The 22692-nt window shown below is 37.3% G+C and overlaps 1 protein-coding gene across 2 annotated transcripts in view; it reads left to right on the top strand.

Moving 5' to 3' along the window:
- DYM (dymeclin) overlaps window positions 1–22692 on the top strand; it is a 273454-nt gene that overhangs the window by 54924 nt on the left and 195838 nt on the right. For both annotated transcript variants that reach the window (XM_045528017.1, XM_045528018.1), the window contains exon 6: window positions 9954–10026. In XM_045528017.1, the coding sequence (XP_045383973.1) occupies window positions 9954–10026 (73 nt within the window). The remainder of the gene's footprint in view (window positions 1–9953; window positions 10027–22692) is intronic.

The following is a 22692-nucleotide window of genomic DNA, read 5'->3' as shown; positions in this document are numbered from 1 at the left end:
CAGGTTGGTATATGAGAAATTCTGGTGTTTTGAATGTTGTGAACTTTGTTTATTCTAGGAGGGAATGTTTGTGAGAATTCTGTAGAATCAAATTAATTTAGTGTAACTATCTCCACATCACTCCATCATCTTTCACAATTACTGTTTATCATTCAGCATTGATTTTCAAAACTTGTGCTTCATACATTGATTTTTAGTTTTAAGAGATAATATGTTTAATTTACTACTATGATAATTTGCCTTCTATATTTGTTAAATATATACCGATATCTAAACAGAGCTTTTAATTGGAATTGTGTCTTGCATGTGTTAGTTTTGTTAATGCTAGTCTTCATGTTTGTGGTGCCAACAGTACCAAAAACATAGTTCTACTTGGTGACTTGCAAACCTTTCCACAAAGTCCTAGCCACAAGAATGGAGTGAATGTTTATGCCCACAGGGCCTAAGAGCATAGTCCAACCAACACTTGCCAAACCGACATTTTGTTTTATATTGTACCCTAAAAATTATGCATATTTTATACTTTAACACAATATCATTTTTAATATAAAATTATTTTTCACTACGCACCATTGAGTAAATTGATGTACTTGCTAGATATAATGTATTTATTTTGGGGCCAAACATCTTCCCAGAGTATTCTCTTTGCCCCTGCATCCTCAGCCCTTCTCCAAGCTTGAGAAGCACTTTTTGTTGTTGTACATCCTCGGTAACTTAACGTAGCAGTGGTGGGAAAACAATACTTTTTCAATCACAGACCACATTATCAAGGTGGCTGTCTTGCTGAAAGAGTCATCTCTGTGGTCTGATGATCGGTGATTTCTGTGTACTGACAGACTGTCCCCTTCTTTTATATGGAGTTAACAATTCAGGATTTTATACATGTTCTTTAAGGTTGTATTTTGTTTATAATGGAGCCCACTGTTGGTCCACCAGCTTGAATCCAGTGAATATCTTTTTAAGGCTAAAAACTTTGTTTTTGGCATATGTAATTATTTTCATCTTAGTCTCACATGTTGTTAGTTTGAGATTTCTACTTTAGCCCTTTTTATATTTTCCACCAATTTCTTTTTACAATTTATAAAAGAGCAATACAATTAAATTATTACTGCTGAGTTGGAAAAAATGGAACCTCACTATGCAGTAGCTGATAAAACATCCATTTATCAGCCGATGTATGAATGTCTGAATCGGTGTGCGGAAAGACTCTTTGGAGTAGATAATATACAGTGGCACAAGTTGTTTGAAGGTTGAAATTTACAAAAGTAGGGGACCATCTGCAAACAATTGAGCAAAGTCAACTGAGGCATCTTAGGTATGTTGGCTTATTCTACATACAGCATTTTTTTCTCTATCCCAATCCATTGTAATACTGCTGTGATCACATGGATATTGCTGGCATTTTCAATGAAGCGGTCTTTATGAGAGTAAAATGTGACTATCAGTAAGCTCTCAGTTTATAATCTAAATTTGTGAGGATTTTGTATTTGAACATTTTCCCATAGGCTATGTATGATGTGGTAGCAGATTGTTAGAATTTGTATGATTATATGAGGATAGCGCTTTCCATTATTCCATGCCTTTGAGAGTTAGTCTAAGGGGACAAAGCTAGCCCGAGGCAAAACTATGAAGTACTACAAAATTGTTTCCATTTTCCTTTTGCCTTCAATGTGAGTTTTCCTTTCTTCTGTCTTGGTATTATGCCCCATTCTTGCCAAGGTAATACTGATATTTATTTTACATTTCGTGTTTCATAAATCTAATATTTTAAGTCCTTAGGGGCCTAAATCTGTTGTTTGTTTCTGCAAACATTTCTGATGGCTTGTTTCCTTATGTATTTGATGATGTTGATTGTATTTGTTTGATCTTAATTAACCTGAGGCCCCCAATTAAGGGAGGATTTACATTTGCTTCTAAAGGGAGCCAGGGTCTGTACCACCTGATGCCACTGTAGCCTCCTTCAATAGCTCTTAAGGGTTTTCAGGTTCAGGTTCCTTTCCTTGACACTGACTGCAGGCTTAGTCTCCCAGTAGTGGGCTTCCCTGTGTTGGCGTTTGTTTTCAGGGTTAGTTACACTGTCTTGGAGTTTGCTTACTGCTCAGTGGTTTACGCTGGATTCGTGTTCACTTATTTGCTTGTGGTTGCTCTTTTTGGTTGTGGTGTTGGGGTCTTTGGGGATTTCGTTTACTTTCTGGAGCCCATCAATGCACTAAGAAGTGTTATTTTAGCCAAAAACTAAGTTTTGTATAGGAGGGCTCATTGGCGTAACTACTACACCACACTGCTGCTAGTGGAAGCCAATTATAGTGTCTTTATAAGTATTTTTTATTTTTGTAAAATGAGGAAAGAAGTCTTTGGAGACTGAGAGACTGAAGATAGAAGCAACAAAGGGAAAAACAAAAAGCTGACAGGAAGGTTCGGGGAAGTAGGAGGTGCTAGGATGAAGAGAAGAGAGGGAGTGTGGGTTTGCTTTGAAAGAGAGTACCACCTGTGCCCGAGGGGCAGCCCTGTGGGTGCTGAGGGGAAGGAGGAGGCAGGTCATTGCCAAGAGCTGGGGACAGCAAGGTCTGTGGGCCCAAGGGGCTTGATAATTGTTAGTGCAGCTGTATGGGGAGTGGAGAAGAGTCCAGGGACTTGACAAAGCCAAGTGAAAGTCTTGCTTAACTGCATTTTCTTGGTGTAAAATAGTTCAAGGTAAATTTATTTAAAAAAATTATTTGTAGGACTTGCTCTCAGGCATAGTGGTTTAGCAATGCATGCTTAGCCTTGCTTTCTCCTGGAACCCCAATAAAATATCAGTAATGACACTTTTAAAAAGTCACGAATCTATTAGGTGAAAGAGAAGAAGGGGGAACACAATGTTAGTAACATTTTGCAAATTGGAAGATTGAGTAATGATGAGCTTAAATGATCAGTGAAAGCTGAAAGCTAAATGCCTTAAGAGTTGGAGAACTCCAGAAAAAAGCCAAGTCTTGCTCCAGAACCCTGGAAAGGTTAGGAATCAGAAGTGCCAGGTGTCTCTGAAGGCAGACAACCAAGATTGATTGGAAGCAGTAGTTAAATGCTGGGATTCTCTCCTCTGCCATGCAATTGGGAGAACCCCGGCCAGTTTACTCCTAGAGATATGTTTTCGGTAGAGGCTGAACCCAGAGGGCCTCCCTGAGTGAGCTCTCAGGCACAGCGGAGGGCTGGTCCGCTGAGACCAGGGCTAAGTGAACAGGCCATGCATGGAAGGGTGACGTGTCTTGACTTGGCAGCTGGAATACTGGCACCGGCATTTTACCCACCCCATTCCTTTTCCTGTTGGAAGATAGATACTCTTCTAGAGAATATGAACCAAAAAACAAGGAAGAGACAACTTACATTTGGGTATCCCTTAATGAAGCACCCCAAAACCGTCCAGTGGGAACTACCACTTGGCAGGTATGCAACTAGGCGTTTGCTGCACTCTGACAGGTGAATGGTGAGCCAAGGACACCGAACAATTGAACACAGCGGCCGACTTGTAAGAGATCCAAACAACAACCAAAAAAATGATATAAGCAGAAATTTGTGGAAGTAGATTTAAAAATTGCTAATTGTACCTCTCTAACCAATTTCCTTTCCATTTTCCCCGGCTTAAAACCTTTTTGACATTGTTTTCTTTGGAATTACCTTAAAAACCCATGGTGTATCCATTTTGCGCAACTTGGTGGTGGTAAAGCTCTCTGTTAAAACTAGCGTTGGCATTTCCAGGTGGCTCAGGTGCTTTGGCTTCTGTGGCAGCAGGTGTCATTGCTCTCATTTACCTGCTTGAACTGGTCTCTAGAGACTGGGGCAGGCGGTAGCTCAAGAGGTAAGCCTGAAATCCTATAGTGCGTGGTTGAGTGGTTTTTGCTTTGCTTATTTTCATTTTAATATAAAATTTAATAATTTAACTTCAGTAATTATGGGCAAGCAATGCAAAAATAAACCAATGATGGAAAAATGTGACTTACAATAAAAAAGAAAGCATGGATTTATTCCTTTAAAATATTTAACATGTAAGACTTGTAATCTGTCTTTGCAGAAAAACAAGTGTCTCTAGGAGTTCCTGAATTGTTCATTGGTCATATAATATGTGCTATCGTTTTGTAATATTTTGCTCTCTTCTCTTTCTTTTCTTATGTTATACTTCACTAATAGACATATCAAACCTAGTAGACTGTATTATCCTTTAGGGTAATTAGAAACATTTCTGTTTGACCACAATAATAGCAGTCAACCAGAATTATTACTGATTTTATTGGAATGGTACAGGACACAGGCTTATAAGTATTGTAGTGCATTGAAATGTAGATCAATTTTATTTTTAGAAGAGTCCATTTGCTTTTCCTCTTTGTAATTCCTTTACAGAGACATTTTTGATTTTGCTAATTAGAAGTTTAAATCTGAATTTTAATATTTTAGAATAACTTTGACATTAGCTTCACTATTAAAACTGACTACAACATAGACTCTACCATGGTTTTCTGAATATAAGTTTATGATAGATATAATCTAGTTATGTGTCTTTCATTGTAAGGAAGTCAGTTTTGTTCTGAACTTTCTAGGTACTCTGTTAACCAATTTTTGGAGTACAGCTCTGTTTGATTAAGTACTTTTTAGTACTTTTTAGTACTCGTTTTTGGCATAATGTAGTTTTGGGCAGCATTGAGAAACTGGCAGTTTGATTTTCTGAGTGCAAAGAAAACAGCAACAATTAGCTCTCTGTCTTTTAACATTCCATTTGTACGTGTGACCTGATTTATTAAGTGATCCGTATGTTTCTTTTTTTCTGGTTGCTTCTTTGTTTTCCAATGGTCAGTGAGTGCTTTTTTTTTATTATTATTCTTTTCCCCCTCTCTTACTTTCCCCTGCGACTCTGATGGAAGGCATTTAATTAGGATAGTATTTTATTGTTCTCTGCTTCTCTCCCTAAGGATAAAATAAGAGCGGTATCTCAGCACATGGTACTGAAGGGGTGCTGAACAGAATGAATAACAAGACTGCAGCTTAGTCTTGGGTTTAGAGTGTTAGCACTGTAAGGGACCTTCGATATCGTATTGTCTGTCTTTACCCCTTCCTCTGGTGAAGCTCACAGGCACCAGAGAAGTGGGGTTAGAGCTTTAGTGGGGGAACCCTAGGGATAGGGCTGGGATTTCAGTGACTTTGTTCTACGTAATACTGATAATAATAGCTTATATTTATTCATTGTTTTAGATTATTGTACATTGGATATTGAAGAAGTCAGGGACTTCTAGTCTGTGTTGATGAATGCATAGTATCATCATCTCGATGTATAAACTAATGTATTACTTCAGATGTCTCTCTCCTAACCTGGCTCATAGTACTCATTTGCCAGAAAGTTTGTATTGAGGGTGTTTGGTGCAACACGGATTGGTTGACTGCATTCCCCCCCATCCCAACTTTGTATAGAAACAGGTCTTTAAAAATAGTTTGTAGGGTTTTTTTTTCCTTTTTCTTTTTTCCCTTGAGAGTCTTGATTTGGGGTCAAATCTGGGCTCTGCCCCTTACTCTAGTAAACTAGCCTCTCTGAACCTTGATTTCTTCATCTGTAAGATGATGATCATAACCATAACTACTCTTTAAGTAGTTGACACTGGGAACCAAGAACCGGGGAATATCAAGATAGGCCTAACATTTGGTGCCGATACCCAGGAAGGAAATATTCTGCAAACTCCAGTAAGGAGCCACTTACTCAGTTGTAAAAAACCTTGGGCGGACCCCTGTCATCCTCCTCCTGTGTGGTCGTGGACGTTGATGGATGCCCTACCAGTAGGAGTCAAATTTAAGGGGTTCAAGAGCTGCATACACATCCCAAGAGTCAAGCTGGTGAATGCCTAGGCAGGACCCAGAAACGCATGAAGGTGTTGAAATGACAGATATGCATGAGTGTGAGCCAACTGAAGGGCTGAGACTTCTCTTAAAAGAAGATTCCAGCAGTTCTATGTGAAACTTATGTTGGTCCAAGGATTCCACCCTGACCCAGGACAAGAGTCCACACAACCTACTCCACTGATACCCCTGGAGCCACTTGACGTCACTATACACACCTTCCACCGCCTGAGAAATACATCATTCCTGTTCAGCTCGAAGTAGCCAAGGAAGACGGACCCTCATCCCTAACCCCCAAAGATTTTTAGGCTCCATGTCTCTCAGGGGGGAATGTTAGGTGGGGATCAACTGTGTAGGTGGTGGGTGTAGGCAAGGAGGGTGGTTCATGGGGGTGGAGAAGGGGGGGTACCAATCAGGAGAAGGGAATGCAGGAAACTGCAAAACACCTGATAATCATTTGGTAATATCCCACACCTCCTGCAAGCCCTGCCCTAGACCAGGGCCAATAAAAGAAAACCACCTGGGAGTCCTCAAAAAAAAAAAAAAAAAATTAATATGAGCTAGAGTATGAAGTACTCAGCATAATGCCAAGCATTGAGTACTCAGTAAATGTTAGCTATTAATATTATCTCACAGAAGCTAAGACTTAAAATATTAAATATCTGCAGCTAGGGAGGTACTTTAAAACTCTTTAAGAGAGAAGTCTTTTTTTAAGAGCTAGAGTCTTGCTACGTGGCCCAGGCTGGCCTTGAATTCCTGGGCTCGGGATCCTCCTACCTCAGCATCCCGAATACCTGGGACCATAGATATGTGCCACCACTTGAGAGAGAACTCTTAAGATAGAAATGTTCTTTCCTAAAGAGAGAGAGAAACTCTAGGTTATAAAACTTCACAATACAATGAACACACTCAATCTCTGCAAAGTCCTTTGCTCAAAGAACCTCAATTTACTTTGTCATTGACCTACAAATTTCAAGGACTTTTAAGATTCTCTTTATGAAATGCATGTGTGTGTTACTGTAGGTTATGGTAGGTGTTTATTTGTTTTTATTGGAACTAAGGAAGATATTTGGCCTTATGTGAAAGCTAAAGTGATATAAATGCTACTTGGAAAATAATGCAAAATGAATGACTTAATGCCAACCTGGTAAGCAATCAAATTGTCACTCTTCTCTTAAAATACAATTATTTACTTCTAGATTAGCCTAGGAACAAGAATATAGAATTCTGAGGAATTTTTTTTTAGTAAATGGGAATCTTCAGAGATTTCAACTGGATGTTGCTTATTCTTGTCTTTTGTTAGAGCTTTGACCTTGAAATGTTACATTTTACTTGCATCAAATGTATTTATCATTATCTTTATTATATTGATAACAAAGCTGTGAATATACTCCTTAATTGATTCACCTATAAACTTGGCTGAGGTCATGATTTGGATGGCACATGGAACTGAATAGAGAATCCTTGTCACCATTTTAAGATTTAAAAATTAGATGTGTTTACACCCCTAAAAGTAAAAAATAATCCAGTCATGCACCATCTGTGGTTCCTGAGTGCTTGTTCCCTCACCTTCTGTAATTAAAAAACTATGTTGGCCGCTTGGCTGAACAGGGATATGTTTTAAAACTGGCATTTGGTCTGAAATATTCTTTAGGGAATCAGTGAGTGATTTTAAATGTTCTTTCTTATTTGGGTCTGGGACACACATTCTGTAGAATGAGCCAAGGAGTGTGACAGTTCAGCAAACATGTATTAGTATGTGTTATGTGTCAACAAATCAACTTATTGGAATAGGTTGTTAACTCACTTTGGTTATGTTGGACAGGCTTGGGAATGAGAGGGATTTTAGTTAGATCTACTTCTTATCATGTAGCCTCAGAGACAAATGTTACTTATTCTTTTATTTACTTCACTAGTTGAGCCAAGCTCGCTGCTTCTTAGAGTGAGACTTAATGTGGTTGTTGAACTTGAGTCTTGCTGTGTATCCTTTTTTAACATTGACTGGTGTGTCCAATATGATTTAGTATTATCTTTAAGATTTGTGCTCACCTCTCAGAGGGTTGCTGTGCCAGTTCTATTTGTGGCAAGGCAGGAAGAAATTTCTTTATAATTTCTGAATACCAGGCGGTATTATGGTCTAGAAAAATACTGCTTATTTTTATTTGAGAATCCAAGTGCTTTGATGCTTTGGAAATAACTGCTGGATTTGTCTGTAGACACTTGGGTTCAGTTCAGCAAACTGTACTGAATATGTATTATGTGCAAGCTCCTTGTGAGTCATCACCCTCAAGAAGTACAGAGTCTAGTAGGGGTCTGCCTGTATGTAGACAGAAAATGATGGTATAATGTAACCAACATATGCAATGAAAGACTTATACATGAGGCATAAATACTTTATAGAAGATTATTTTTATTCAGGGTGAGGCAAGAGAGTTGGGTTTTATGGAGGAGATACAGACTGAGGATGGTTCAGATGGATAAAGATGGGCTTTTAAAAAATTGGGTTTTTATTATTGGAGGGTCATCCAGGCAGAGGAAATGTTACGGAGTTGTAAAGTGGCATGTAGCAGAGATGTGGGTATTGCTGGAATACATACTGTGAAGGGAGTAATGGAGGGAGATAAATGTGGAAAGGGATGCAGGACCTGTGTATTGAAGGGTCTGGCATGCTGTGCTTTGGAGCTTGGAAGTTTTTCTGATACCTGGTAATCAGCTTCAGGTAACCGAAAAGATCTAAAGCAGGAGAGTGAAAGGATAGAGTTTAGTTAGCTCCCTCTAATAGCAATCTGGAGTTTGCATTGGAGAGGAGTAAAATTGGGGGTACAAATGCTAACTAGGAAGGGTTAAAGGAGTCCAGGGATGAGTTTTAATTTAGTGAACTTGTGTAACTGAACTGCAATGTTGAGACAATGACAGGGAATGAAGAAGAGAGGAAATACCAGAGAGTTGGGTTGTGCCATCTAGAGGGCCTAGAGATGGATTGGTTACAGAAGGATGAGAGAGAGAGTAGTCTGGGTTTTGGTTTTGGTCACCAAAAAGGAGAGTGAAGAAATAAGTATTCAGAGTGTTGGGAGAGATGAGTTCAGTTTTGAACGTGTTGAGTTTAAGGGACTGTGATGTGTCTAGGTGTGGAGATGGCCAGTAGGCAATTGGATGTAAAGATACACTATTCAGTGGAGAGTTGAAGAGGGAAACTGTAGATTTAGGAACCACCAGCATGTAAGTGGTGGTTAAGGAAGGAGACCATAGAGAGTGAGAAGGCAGGAAGCCAGTGGTAGAACTCGGGGGCAGATACCAGTAGTTGAAAGGTATTCTGAGGAAGCAGACGCTGGGAAGAAATAGGAAAAGAAGTTGGTTAGAAATAAGATGTTATAAGAACTGAGGGAAGAAGGAATTTCATGAAGGAGTAGGTGTCAGTAGTGTCCAAAACCAGAAGTCACATAAAACATTGATTGGCTTTGGAAGTCTAGAGGTCCCTTAGTTAGCTATAGCAGTTGGGATAGAGGAACATTTCCATCAGAATGGTAATTTGTGTCCTGCTGTTGCCACTTATTTATTCTGTGTCTTGAGAAAGCTATTTTACTTTTGGCTCGTTGTCTGTAGAGGTGGTTGGCCTCTTCAGTGGGTTTTAGCCTGTGGTCTCTGGAGTCCCAGCGCTTCATAAAAGGTGCCTTGAGGCCCATCACAAAGATCAAGGGTAAGGTCAGATATTTATAGATGGGGGAAGGTATAAGTCCTTTACCCTACTTCAAGCAAAGCCACTAGAGAAGGTTGATTTTTATCTATTTTATATATTTGTCTTTAATATGAGATTTCATTGAAAGAAATGTAGTGCAGTATAAGAAATTTGAAAACTACCGGCCTATAGGAGCCTGAAGTACCTTCAGGCTTTGAAAGCTATCTTAATAGCTGGTGTTGAAAGTTCCTATTCTAGATAAAGATCATAATAGATGCTTGGATTTTATTCAGAGGTCAATGTTAGTGTCTGAGTTTATATAATGATAACTTTTTATTCTCAATAAGAATGAAAATGTGACTTCTAAACAACTGCATTCTACTGTATATTTTGTTAAAAAACTTTTTATGTGTCTTACCAGGTGCTGACTCAGAAGATCTTTTGGAAGAATTGCTCTGCTGTTTGATGCAGTTAATCACTGATATTCCACTCTTGTAAGTTCTGGCTAAGCCAGGATTTGTTATATCTTCCTTACATATTGGAGATAATAATTGATCATGTTGAAGAGTTTATAGGTTCTGGTGTAGTACTTTCATGTGTGTCTTTTAAGGATTATATATCCATGTTTTCTTTCTCTTGCCTAATAACATTTAGACTCTGCCTATCCATCATCAAAACAAAATGTTATGTTGTTAAGAGGAAAATAAACTCTTTAGCAATATTATTAAGCATATGGTAGGCACAGAATTAGATTAATCTCTGTAATAAGAGGTCTAACAGATCTCTGGAAACAAGAGTTTGAGAAGCAATTTCAATTTACTTTATATGTGGTAGACACAGCTAGTTGATAACCTCATATTTGTTCCCCCTTTCTTCTTGACTTCCTTATTTTATTTCTGGCCTCTTTTGGAGAGGCCAGATTTTCACTTCAAGCCTTCCTTAAAGCTAGGTGTGGTCAGTAAGATGTAGGAGAAGGTCCTCTAATGAGACTTCTGGGTAAAGCTCTTTAAAGGAAACTGACTCAGCTAGGAGGCATATCTTTTCGTTCTCGGCAGTCCTTTTTCCTGCTGTCTGGAATGTGGACAAGGTCTTTGGAGTTGTGTGGCCATCCTGGCACCAGGAACCATGAGACTCACAGAAAATTCTGCTTTGACGTATTTGAGCTGCTGAACCAAAGTCAACAGCTACCCATCCCCCTCCCTCACCCCAGACTGCTCATATGACAAAAATAGATCCTTATTTGTTTACACTACTGTAACTGGGCTTCTGTCACTGCAGCTCATTGCAACTCCTATGTGATTCAAAATGCTCATCTCATTTGTTATTTTTAATGAGTGATTCTCAACCTTTTAAAAAAAAAATTATTGTCTCCCTGAGAAGCCTTGTTAGACATTTCTTTCATACTTGCCTCTCCCCACTAATGAAATTTAAATACCCCTGACACACTGAATATCTGTTGATGTACTGTGGGCCTTTAGAGGGCCACCAACCATTATAATATCTACGGATTTTTTTTTTTTCCCCATGAAAAACCAGTTTTCATCCCCTGTTGAGAATGCATATTTAAAAGGAATTATTTTTGAAATAAAGAAGTAGATTTTAAGGTTTATCATCGCAGAATCTCAATCTACGTGGGGATGTGGTTGGAAATATGCTATTTGCTTATGGCCCCAAAAGGAAAGATGGGTATTTGTGACAAAATGCACTCCTGACGTCCGTTGCACATGACTGCAGCATCCAGAATTTTAATGTAGATTTAGAAGTGAGACCCAGTAAGCCCTGTTGTGATTTGGGCTGGTGGTGTGCAGCCTTGAAGGTAGGGCTGAGACAACTGAGGAGTCATCTGATAGGGAAGGGCACAGGGGACAGTTTCCCATTCACATGGAACTCTTGTGACAGACGCAGCTATTTACACACCCAATACCTTTTCTCCCCTTCCTTTTTAATGGAACTCCAATATTGTTTGGGGGGTGGCACTGTGTGGCCAGCTTAGTTTTCAGACACCTTGGCAGCTACATGTGGCCACATGACATAGTTTGGGTCAAGTTTATGCAAGCAAAAGTCATGAACTTGCAGGGCATGCCCCCTTCAGCCTTTTGTTCATTGCTTTCTCTTCTTCCTTCCTGGAATGTGGAGGCAATGCTTGGGCTATCTTGAAACTATCATGAGTGCCACATGCAAGGAATAATGTCCCAGGAGCATGGGATATTGATGACATTGCGAAACTAGTATACTCACCCATATCTTTGGATTTTTTCTTACGTGGGAAAAATAAATACCTATCTTGGTTAAGCCACTATGGTTAGGTTTTTTTAAACATATGGTCAGATGAGGGAGGGGGGAACACATATAACAGGTACTGCCTTCTTATCATGGTATATGAGGTGCTTCGTATGTTCCTGATTTAATTTTAGAAATAGCACCACCTCTAATTATTTTTTTCATTACCAAATACCAGCAATTTAGTATATATCCTAAATGAGCACATTCTTTTTTTTTTTTTGCCTTTAAGGGGGATGGAAATAGTAAATACCTTTAGATGGTAAATAAGCCATCTAAAGGACTAGGGCAGCCATTTAAACACTCTCAAGGAGCAGGCAGATAGTGTAATATATCAAACATTTCAGTGTTTTAATGTGTTTATACCTTTTTAAATTAACTGAAAATGCACAGACAGCCAGATGTCTTGTATTATGTACACTGAGCTTTAACCAGCTGCTGAAACAATTTCTTATGATTTAATGTTCTTGGAACTCCAGCCTGCAAGAAGGTTTGTCTTGGTAACGGTTTCCATGTGAAACCAAACTACTCTTTAAGTGTTTCATTTACTCTAACCATAGTGCAGTATAAAGGATCAGCTTATACTTTAAGAGAGAATATGAATATATGAAGAGGGTGTTTTCACTTGAACATCTTTAGCCTTTGCTGAATTCACAGGTGAATGACAAGAGGAATCTAATTTTAATGGCTCTTGAGGGTAATTCAAAACTAGCTTAAATGTTTCTTATGAGATTTTGTTAAATCATTAATATATTTTCTTTCTTTTTTAAAATTTATTTTTATAGGTTTAGAGGGTACAAGTGCAGTTCTGTTACGTGGATATATTTCATGGTGGTGAAGTCTGGGCTTTTAGTGTACCCATCATCCAAATAGTACACATTGTACCTAATGTGTAATTTTTCACCCCTCACTCCCTTCCCACCTCCCACCTTTTGGAGCAGTAGCCCACAACCTTTTTGGCACCAGGGACCAGTTTCATGCAAGACAATTTTTCCATGGACCAGGGGTTGGGGGTGGTGGGGAGGCGGAGCTCAGACAGTGATATGAGCAATGGGGAGTGGCTGTAAATACAGACGAAGCCACAAAACTTCACCCCTTAACCACGCCCCCCACCCCATTCCTAACTTTCATGGAAGACAATTTTTCTGTGGGGCGTAGTGATAGTGGAGCTCTTTGGCCCGGGGGTTAGGCACCTCAGTTTTGGATTCTGTAGTGTCTGTTACTCCACTTTGTGTGTCCATGCATACTCATTGTTTAGTTCCCACTTGCAAGTGAGAACATGTGGCATTTGATTTTCTGTTTCTGAGTGTAACAGAAAGAACATGTGTAGGTAGACCAGAGTTGGAAGTTGGAAGCCCAGTTTTGAATTTGTGACACTGTATCGGTTCTTGTAGTGTTACTGTAAGGGCTGAATGTGACTTCTGTGAATCAACCCAGTGCTGGAGTTTGGGTCGGGCCGTAGGACCATAGCAGCAGAAGCAGTGATGTGTTGTGTAGACCCAATACTTATACTTTGGGGACTGCTTGTGATGCTGTTTTATTATGAAATAGAAATTATTTTGAGGTCTCAAGGTAGATTTCTTTCCTTGATTTGCTTGTCTTCTTATCTGTTTTTGTTGCTATTGTTTTTTGGTACAGCTAGTTATTTATGATGTTTGTGATACATCACATTGTTAACTGTATGTGATGATGTCAATGTCAAATATAGACCCCAGCCCTTCTCTTTAGTGCTGCCAGTCTAGACAGGTCCACGTGAGGTCTGCTCAGAGTGGGACTTTCTATTGGCCCCTGGTCTGGTATAAAACTTCTTCCTCTGAGATCCATTTATGTGTTCTGCCTTATGAACCCGTGAACTCATCAACAACTGGAACTGTTTAATTTTTAGCCTGGCCCAGACTTGTAGATTTTTCAATTATAATTTAATATAAGAAAACCTTTTCTAGTTTTTTCATAAGTTATAGATTGATAGAGATGAGATTTCCATAATTGATCGCCTCGCCTTCACTGCCTTTTTTAGGGAGTATATATCTATTTGTGTAATGTGACTTAATCTACTTATTGTGTACAGGGAGTATCTGATGTTATGTGCTAAGCTCCACCCCACTCCTTTTGCTTCGGCTTCACTGGTATCCTTGCTCACGTGGAATACACCAGCCCATTTTGTTTCCAGGGCCTTTGCCCTTTCTCCTCCCGCAGTCACTGTCCCTGTCCCTTCAGATACTTGCCTGGCTCCTGTTCCACCCTTCTCCCTGCTTCCTGCTCTGAGGTTTGTGTTTTAAAAATGACTGCTCTGACTACCCTAAAATAGCTCCCCTCTCATTCTGTGACCTTTGATCATGCTTTATTTTTTGTCTTATCACTTTTCACTACTTTTCATATTATCTATTAGCTCTTTTGCTCATATCTCTCCAATAAAATTAGAATGAAATCTCCCTGAAAACAAGGGCTCTTCTTGTGCCAGCACTTGGTATGCTTGCTGCTGCATCTCTGGTATTCAGGTTAGCCTGGCACATGGTAGAATCTCAAATAATTTCTTCGCTGAGTAAATTACTAGTAGTACAACCTATTCAGTGTGCTTAAAGCATTTTGTTTATTTCTTAGCATCTAGTCAATACAGAAACAGGATTGTGCTAAAAAAAAATTAGACCCAATCTATTTAGGCACAGGGAGAGTGTAATAAAGTAAATTACTAAAAGCTGTCAATTATTTGGGCATCAGACTGTGCTAAGGAATCCGTAAGTCATTCCTTGGGAGACACCTTCAACTACAAAAATCCACTGTGACGGCACAGGATTTTTTAAAAAATCATTTTTAAAGTTAATTGTATCAAGGTATAATTTACCTATAGCAAAATTCATCTTTTCTATTGTGTGCATTTTGACAAATGCCTACAGTTGTGTATGTGCACTGAAATCTGATATAGAACAATTCAATCATATCTCCCCTCCCCACAAATTTCCTTGTTCTTCTTGTAGTTGGTCCCTTCCCCAGCTCCCAATCCCTGGCAACCACTAATGTATTTTCTTTCCCTATAGTGTTGCCTAGTAAGATTGTTGGGTTGTATGATAAGTGTATGTTGAAGGAACTATCAAACTGTAGACAGTGGAGGCTCAGAAGGGTGAGGAGGTGGGAGGGTGGTTGATGAGAAATTATTTAATGGGTACAATGTATGTTATTCTGGTGATGGATACACTAAAAGCCCTGACTTCACCACTGTGCAATATGTCCATGTAACAATATTGTACCCCATAAATTTATACAAATAACTAAAAATACCCTCCCCCCCAAAAAAACCTTAATAAACTATTTTCTAAAGTGCCTTACCATTTGGGATTTCCCTTAGTAGGGTATGAGAGTTCTAGTTGCTCCACATTCTTGCTAATACTTGGTATTGTCAGAGTTTTTTTTTTAATTTTTAATAATTCTAATAGGTGTTACTTCTACATTATTAAGTTGACAATATTTACAATCTGTCTTTTGTCTATAGGTTCATCTTAAAAGTTGAAATTCATTAAATAGTACTTACATTATTGGGAATATATAATTTTGTTCACCCTAAAGTCAAGAAGTATAGTATGACCTATTATATAAAATTTTTTCTTGGAATTTAATGGTATTTTTTAGTTGTTTTTTTTTTTCTTTTGTGTGTGTGTTTTTCCCTTTATTTTAGCCTCACTTTTAAAGATAAAGTTTTATTGAGATAGCATTCACATACCACAAAATGTATGCTTTTGAATTGTGCACTTAACTGGTTTTAGTATATTCACAAAATTATGCAGCCATCACCACTATCTATTAATAATTCCACAACATTTTCACCACCCCAAGAAAAAACCCTGTGTCCATTAGTGGTTAACTCTCCATTCTCAGCCCCTGGCAACCACTGCTCTGCTTTGTGTTTCTATGGGATTTGCCTATTTTGGACATTTCATATAAATGGTGTCATATTGTATGTGGTCTTTTGTGTTTGGGTTCTTTTACTTAGTGTTTTTTCATGGCTCATCCTAGTTGTAGCATGGATCAGTACTTGATTCCTTTTTATTAGCCTCATTTTCAAGAGCTCTACATCTGGTCTTGGGACTGCCATCATCAGAGTCCTCAGTCCCCTTGCTTCAATCTAGACTGGTTGCTTTTTTACTAAGCCTATCACATAGCTGTGTCATCTGGGATTTCGCTTCACTATTTTCTTGAGTTGCTTCCACTATTTCTTGGATAATTTTTTAAACCTTTTTTGGTTTATTCCTTTATTTTTTATGGAGCACATCTTCATGTAGCTTTCTAAGAAAGTGTTAGTCCTTGCATGTGTATATTTGTATTTGAATAGGTAGGCTGGGTATAAATTTCTGATTGAGAATCATTATTCCTTAGAGTTTTGAAGACATTCCTTTATTTTCTTCTAACAGTACTAGTATTGTTAAAGGGAATTCTGACATCTGATTATCATTGCCTTGTAGGTTTTTTTCTCCTTTTCCTCTGTGGAAGATTTTAGAATCTTAGTTTTATCTTTAGAATTCTGAAATATGATGTATTTTGGTGTGGGTGATATTTTTTCATTTATGGATTGCTTATTCAGTTAAAAAATCTATATTCTTCAGCTGTGGGGAGTTTTTTGTGTTATTTGTTCATTTCTTTTTCCTTCTTTTTTTCTTATCTCTAAAGTTCATGTTCAAGTTAGACGTTAGACTTTGCAGATTTAACTTCTCTCTTATCTCAACTTTTTACATCTTAAAAAAATCATAATTTGTTGGAAGTTTGATTTTTATCTTTTGACCTACCTTATTAAAACTTCTGTACTAAAATATTTGATTTATTTTAGAATAGGTAATAGGTGTGCATGGAAAAAAAAAATCAGACAAATAAAAGGGTATATAATGAAAAGTCCCCTTCGTACTTTAGACCTGTAGTCCCTAATCTTTTAGTGCCTCTCCCAGTGGCAGTGATACCATGTAAAAAGTTTTTATACAATAATGGTTCCATACCATATAGACCGTTCTTTAAGTTGCTTTTTTCACCTTTTTTTGTTTTTCTTTTTGGGAGACAAAGTCTTTCTCTGTACCCCTAGGTAGAGTGCCTTCTTTGTTTTTTTGTTTTTTGTTTTTTTTTTTTAGTAGCTATGTATGTGTTGTCTGAATATATCATAATTTAATGAGTCCCTTATAAATTGTTTGGTTTATTTCCAATCTTGTACTGTTATAAGCAATACTCAAATGAACATTTATGTGCATACATTCACTTCATTAAGGTATATAGATATGGCCATTATGTGCATCTTAAAGTTGGTATTAATTGTGCACATTTTAAATTTTGATAAAGATGTGATAAATATGATAAAAATTTATCCCTTAAAGAGATACCAATTGTAGTTTCACCGAAATCTTTTAACAGAGCCTTGCCAATATTGTATCTTATAAAATTTTTGTAAGTTAAAAATGGAAATTATATTGTGATTCTATAATGCATTTTCTAATTACAAGTGAGGTTGAACCTCTCTTCATATATTTAAAAGCCATTTCTAACTTTTGATGAAGTTTTAGCAATTATTTTTAGTTCCTGAGAGCTTTTTCTCTGATTATTTCATGTTTATGAATACAACATTTTGAGTTGGCATAACTGCATGTTGGATACCCACCACAGATTCTATAATTATTACAATTTTGGAATATTTGCTTCATCATTATGTATCCATTTTATCAATCTGCCTGTCAATTTATCTTTTAAGGATATTTTTAGAAACTTTTTTGTGTTGAACTTTCACTTATTTCAAGATCTCTGGTTGTATTTTAAACATTTGATGCATTTTTTTACATAAACAGTATAGTATTGGTTTTTGATAAACTATAAAAACATGGACTGGATATTTGAGTTTCTGTGGTCCACCCCCTTAGTTTTTATATATGATGAAGTTGACAGTAAGGGGTTGTTAAAGGTAACGATGGGTGGCTGTTCAGAGGCTAGAATCCAGATTTCTTAACTCCTAACCTCTAAGCACTCTATTCTAGTGTTAAGACTTTTATGAATGAGGAGTATTATCATGTCTTTGATTTGTTAACTTTTAAAAGTAGCCATCATACTAACATACTATTATTGACAGTATTTGTAATATATGATACCACGTTTTAGCCTTTCCTCAAATTTGACTTTTAGAATCTCCATGTTGGCATGACATTGATATTTCGAAAGTTTGGTCTCAATCCTTTGAACTTGTCAGTTGTTTTTATTAAACTTATGTTCCATTTACAGTACCATCAGGTTTCTTATCCAATAGTAAGTCAAAGGAAGATGTTTTTTTCATCTGTATTCATTGAATTTGTCCTTAGCCAACACTAACACCCATTTCATGAAGGCTTTTGTCTTTATCCAAGCATTCCACTGTGCCCTAGCAGAGCACTGCAAGGTCATGGAGCCTGTCTTTTTTACTTCACATGAAATTAATAACTTGCTCCAACAGTAGTTTGTTCTAGGACATTTCCAGACCAGATGGTGGAAAGTTCTTGGGATAATATGTCAGCCAAAGCAATATTTTGGCTTTTTAAAGTTGACTTTGTTTTGGTGATTGTGTAATGAAAATCTTATGAAGATTATACAAGGACATTAAAACAAGAAAGATCTGTTGGCTTAAAACATTTTTCATCTTTTATAAACCACCGCACTCAGCATGGTAGAATTTTGGTTTCTTTCAAGTATTGGCCTCTCTGGCTCTTTTCCCTGATTATTTGGCACTTAAGATAGCTCAATTAATATATTTTTAATTTTGTTTTCACAAGAATCTAACATTTCCTTGAATTCCTTTTTTTGAGCATTATAGAAAATTATAGCGGGAAATGACTTTAGAGATCATCTTGCCCAATGTACTTATTCACAAATAAGAAAACTGAGACCAGAGAAGTTATTTATTGAACAGACTGAGTTAATAGAGAACTCAGAAGCAGGTCCCAACTTTCCTAATTTTGAATCAGTGACTCCTACAGCCTACCATAATGGATTTGGGTGACTTAGATTTTTGTTTGCTCTTATTTCCATATGTCATCAGATTTTAATTGATAAAAGTTCAGTTTTTAAAATTTATGGCAATCTATTTTTAGTTCTTAATTAATTTAGTTTTTGTATAGGTGATACATTTATATTGTTCAAAACCCCAACACATGAAAGTACGCATAAACAGTCTCCCTTCTCATCCTTGTTTCCAGTCCTCCCCTTTGCCTCCGTGATTAACCACTATTCTTGATTTCTTATGCATCTTCTTAAAATTTTTTACCGGTATACAGATGGTCCCCAGCTTCACAATGATTCAAGTTAAGATTTTTGACTTTACAGTGACGTGAAAGCAATAGACATTCAGTAGAAACTGTATACCTATATAGCCATTCTGTTTTTTACTTTCTGTACAGCAGTCAATAAATTATGTGAGATATTCAACATTTTATTATAAAATAGGCATTGTGTTAGATGATTCTGCCCAACTGTAGGCTAATGTAAGTGTTTAAGCATGTTTAAGGTAGGCTAGGCTAAGCTATTAATGTATGTTAGGTTAGATGTATTTAAATGAATTTTTGACTTGTGATATTTTCAACTTATGATGGGCTTATGGGGATGTAGCCCCATCGTAAGTCAAGGAGCATCTGTGTATTCAGTTATGAATATAGTCTTATTTCACCCTGTTTTCACACAAAACGCAGGAAATTCTACATATTGTTTTGAACTTTGGTCTTTTTCTGGTTAAGTCTATCTTGGCAGTCATTTTACACAAGCATTTAGAGAGTTTTCTCATTTTTCTTTTTTAAATAATGATTTTATTGAGATATTTCAAATACCAAAAAATTCACCCTTTCAATGTATACAATTGAGTGGTTTTGGGTACATTCACAAAGTTGTGAAACCAATACCACTGTCTAATTCTAGAACATTTCATTACCCCAAAGAGAAACTCCATGCTCATTGGCAGTCTCTCCTCGTTTGTCCCTCCCTCTAGCCCTGGCAACTTCTCATCTGCTTTCTGTCTTATGGATTTGCCTATTCTGGACATTTTATATAAATGAAATCATACAATATGTGGCTTTTGTGTCTGGCTTCTTTAACTTTACTTAATGTGTTCATGTTAACAGCATTTATCAGTACATCATTCCTTTTTATTGCTGAGAAGTATTCCATTGTATCTGTGTATCACATTTTGTTTATCCATTCATCAGTTGATAGACATGTTTACTTTTTGGCCATTATTAATAATGCTGTGATGAGCAGCATTCATATACAAGTTTTTGTGTGGACATAGTTTTCAGTTCTTTTGGGTATGTATCTAGGAGTTAGAATTGCTAGGCAATTGGTAACTCTGTTTAACAGTTTGGTTAACTGCCAAATTTTCTATAGTGGCTTTACCATTTTACATTCCTACCAGCTGTGTATGAGGGTTTCAGTTTCTCCACATCCTTACTCATTCTACCTTAAAACTAGAAATACTCTGTTGTGAGTCAATATCAAAATGTATTTAATCAATCCCCTATTGATAGACATTAGGGCCATTAACATTTGGGGTTTTTTTACTCATATCCTTTGCTCATTTTTCTACTGAGCCTCTATTGTATCTGTTTCTAAGACTCTTTTTGTATTTTCTAATACAAAATATTTTCTAATCATTCTAGATTAGCCCTGTGACATGAATTTAAAGTATATAATTTTTTTCAGTTTGCCTTTTGACTTATTTGCTTATAGTATATTTTTGTTTATGAAATGATGAATTTTTAAAACCGAATTTGAACAATTTGAATTTATCAACCTTTCATAGTGTTTAGGCTTTAGGATCTATAAACTGGCTTCTTACTACTTTTTTGACCTTATCTCTTACTACTCTCCTTCTTATGCATTCTATTCTAGCCTCACTGATCTCTGTGCTGTTACTTAAATATACTAGGGATGTTCTTACCTCAGGGCCATTGCATGTGCTGGTTCCTCTACCTGGAAGACTCTTCCCTTGCCCCCATACTTCTTTCAAGTCTTTGCTCAAATGTCAACTTCATATTGAGGTCATCTTACTTAAAATTGTAACACATCTGTCATAGATTGTCAGTAGTCCCCCAAATTCATTATCCTCTTCTTTACTATTTTAATATTAAGAGTTCAGCTGGGCAATGGCTGTCCTGGTAGAGATGGTATTTCTCAGGTTTCCTTGTAGCTAGGTGTGGGTGTACCAGAAGAAGTGATACATGCAACTTTTACATTATTTAAAAAGAAATGGCCAGGCGTGGTGGCTCACGCTTGTAATTCCAGCACTTTGGGAGGCCGAAGTGGGAGGATAGCATGAGGCCAGGAGGTTGTGACCAACCCAGGCAATATGTCTTGTCTCTACAAAAAATCAAACAAAATTATCCGAGCATGGTGGCATGCACCTATAGTCATAGCTACTCAGGAGACTGAGGCAGGAGGATCACTTGAACTCAGGAGTTTGAGGCTGCAGTGAGCTATGATAGTGCCACTGCACTCAAACCTGGACAACAGAGTGAGACCCTGTCTCAAAAAAAAAAAAAAAACAAACCCAAAAATACTTGCCTTGGAGTGCATTTTTCTCACTTTTCTGTGTTGGGAAATTATGATAACTGGAGCAAACTTTGAAGCCCAGGCAAAGGGTAACAGAGTTTCCCTCCCAGCATGGGCCTTTGGGTGATGTTACTAAGTAGAAGCTGCTTGATCTGGATTGTTATAGATTACCAGGGCTTGAACCCTTGGACTCCAGCTTTTATCCCCCAGACCCTCAACCCTGTCAAAAGCCCTACTCAGATTTCTAGCTGCCTCTTGTGGGTCAGTAAACATGCCCTGGACCACAGCAATTCCAGATGTCAGGCTGAGCTCTAGATTTTCCTAGTGCCTTAAATCTTGGCCCTATAATCCTTCAAGATTTTGTGAGCTCTTTAATGCTTTTAGGAAGTGCCCTTTCTGCCCCCCTCTGGCCCCTAGTGGTTTTTGCTGGCATCATCAGGAAAGTTCTTGAGAATTTCCTGTCCATTACTGCTGAAAATGGAAGTAACCCCAACCCCTGTATTTTCTTTAAATATTTTATCGTTCTATAAGTTAATATTTAAGCCATGCTTTATTATATTTTTCATTTATTTTCTAATATCAGTTGAATTTTTTAATTCAGCATGTTTATTGTCTTATATGATTTAGACTACAGAGTATAAAAAGAATCATAATAATGGTGTTTAAAGTATATAGACAATAGGAACACCAGTAACCTGCCTGGTGGGTCAGGGAAGGTTTTCTGGAAGAGGTGAAGCTAGTCTACAGTCTTGAATGATGACTATGAGTTAGCCAAGTGGTTTGGGTGCAGAAGGGGAAGTTGGAGCCATCACATAGTCTTGGGAGATGTGAGGGAACATAGTAACTAGGAAGCAGCAATTGATGAATAATTGCTTTATACTCATGTGTATCTTTAAAATGCATTTCTTAAATGGCTATTTCACAGGTTTTTCTGTTTATATCATTTTTTCCCCAGATCGGCAGAACTGAAATTTGGGTTTCTTATTTTGAAGCTGACTTTTTAAAAATATCAGTCATCTTCAATACCATTTATGATATGAAATTTTGTCATGAGAGAGGATGATGCAAGGGTTAACACTTTTTCTGTTCTCCCACTTGTGATTCTGTTTGGCTCAATTCATTTTGGAGGAGAGCAACTCTCTCTTCTGAACACACACTCTTTCCCCAAGGTTATTAGACATAGTATTTAATAGTCATAGTTTTTACTTTAAACAAATTAAAACAATTTGTTTCTGGATCTGGGACACAGAGTAAGCTGTTAAATTGTAAACAACTGCAGGTGATTATTGGTTATTGATGCAGTGACTGAATACATTTGCAAATGTATTGGAGGTAGTCATCTGTCTGCCTAC

This window comes from Lemur catta, chromosome 16 (genome assembly GCF_020740605.2).
Source record: "Lemur catta isolate mLemCat1 chromosome 16, mLemCat1.pri, whole genome shotgun sequence".
Classification (NCBI taxonomy): domain Eukaryota; kingdom Metazoa; phylum Chordata; class Mammalia; order Primates; family Lemuridae; genus Lemur; species Lemur catta.
Note: the sequence above shows the minus strand (reverse complement) of the source record. Positions and strands in the feature narration are given on the sequence as shown.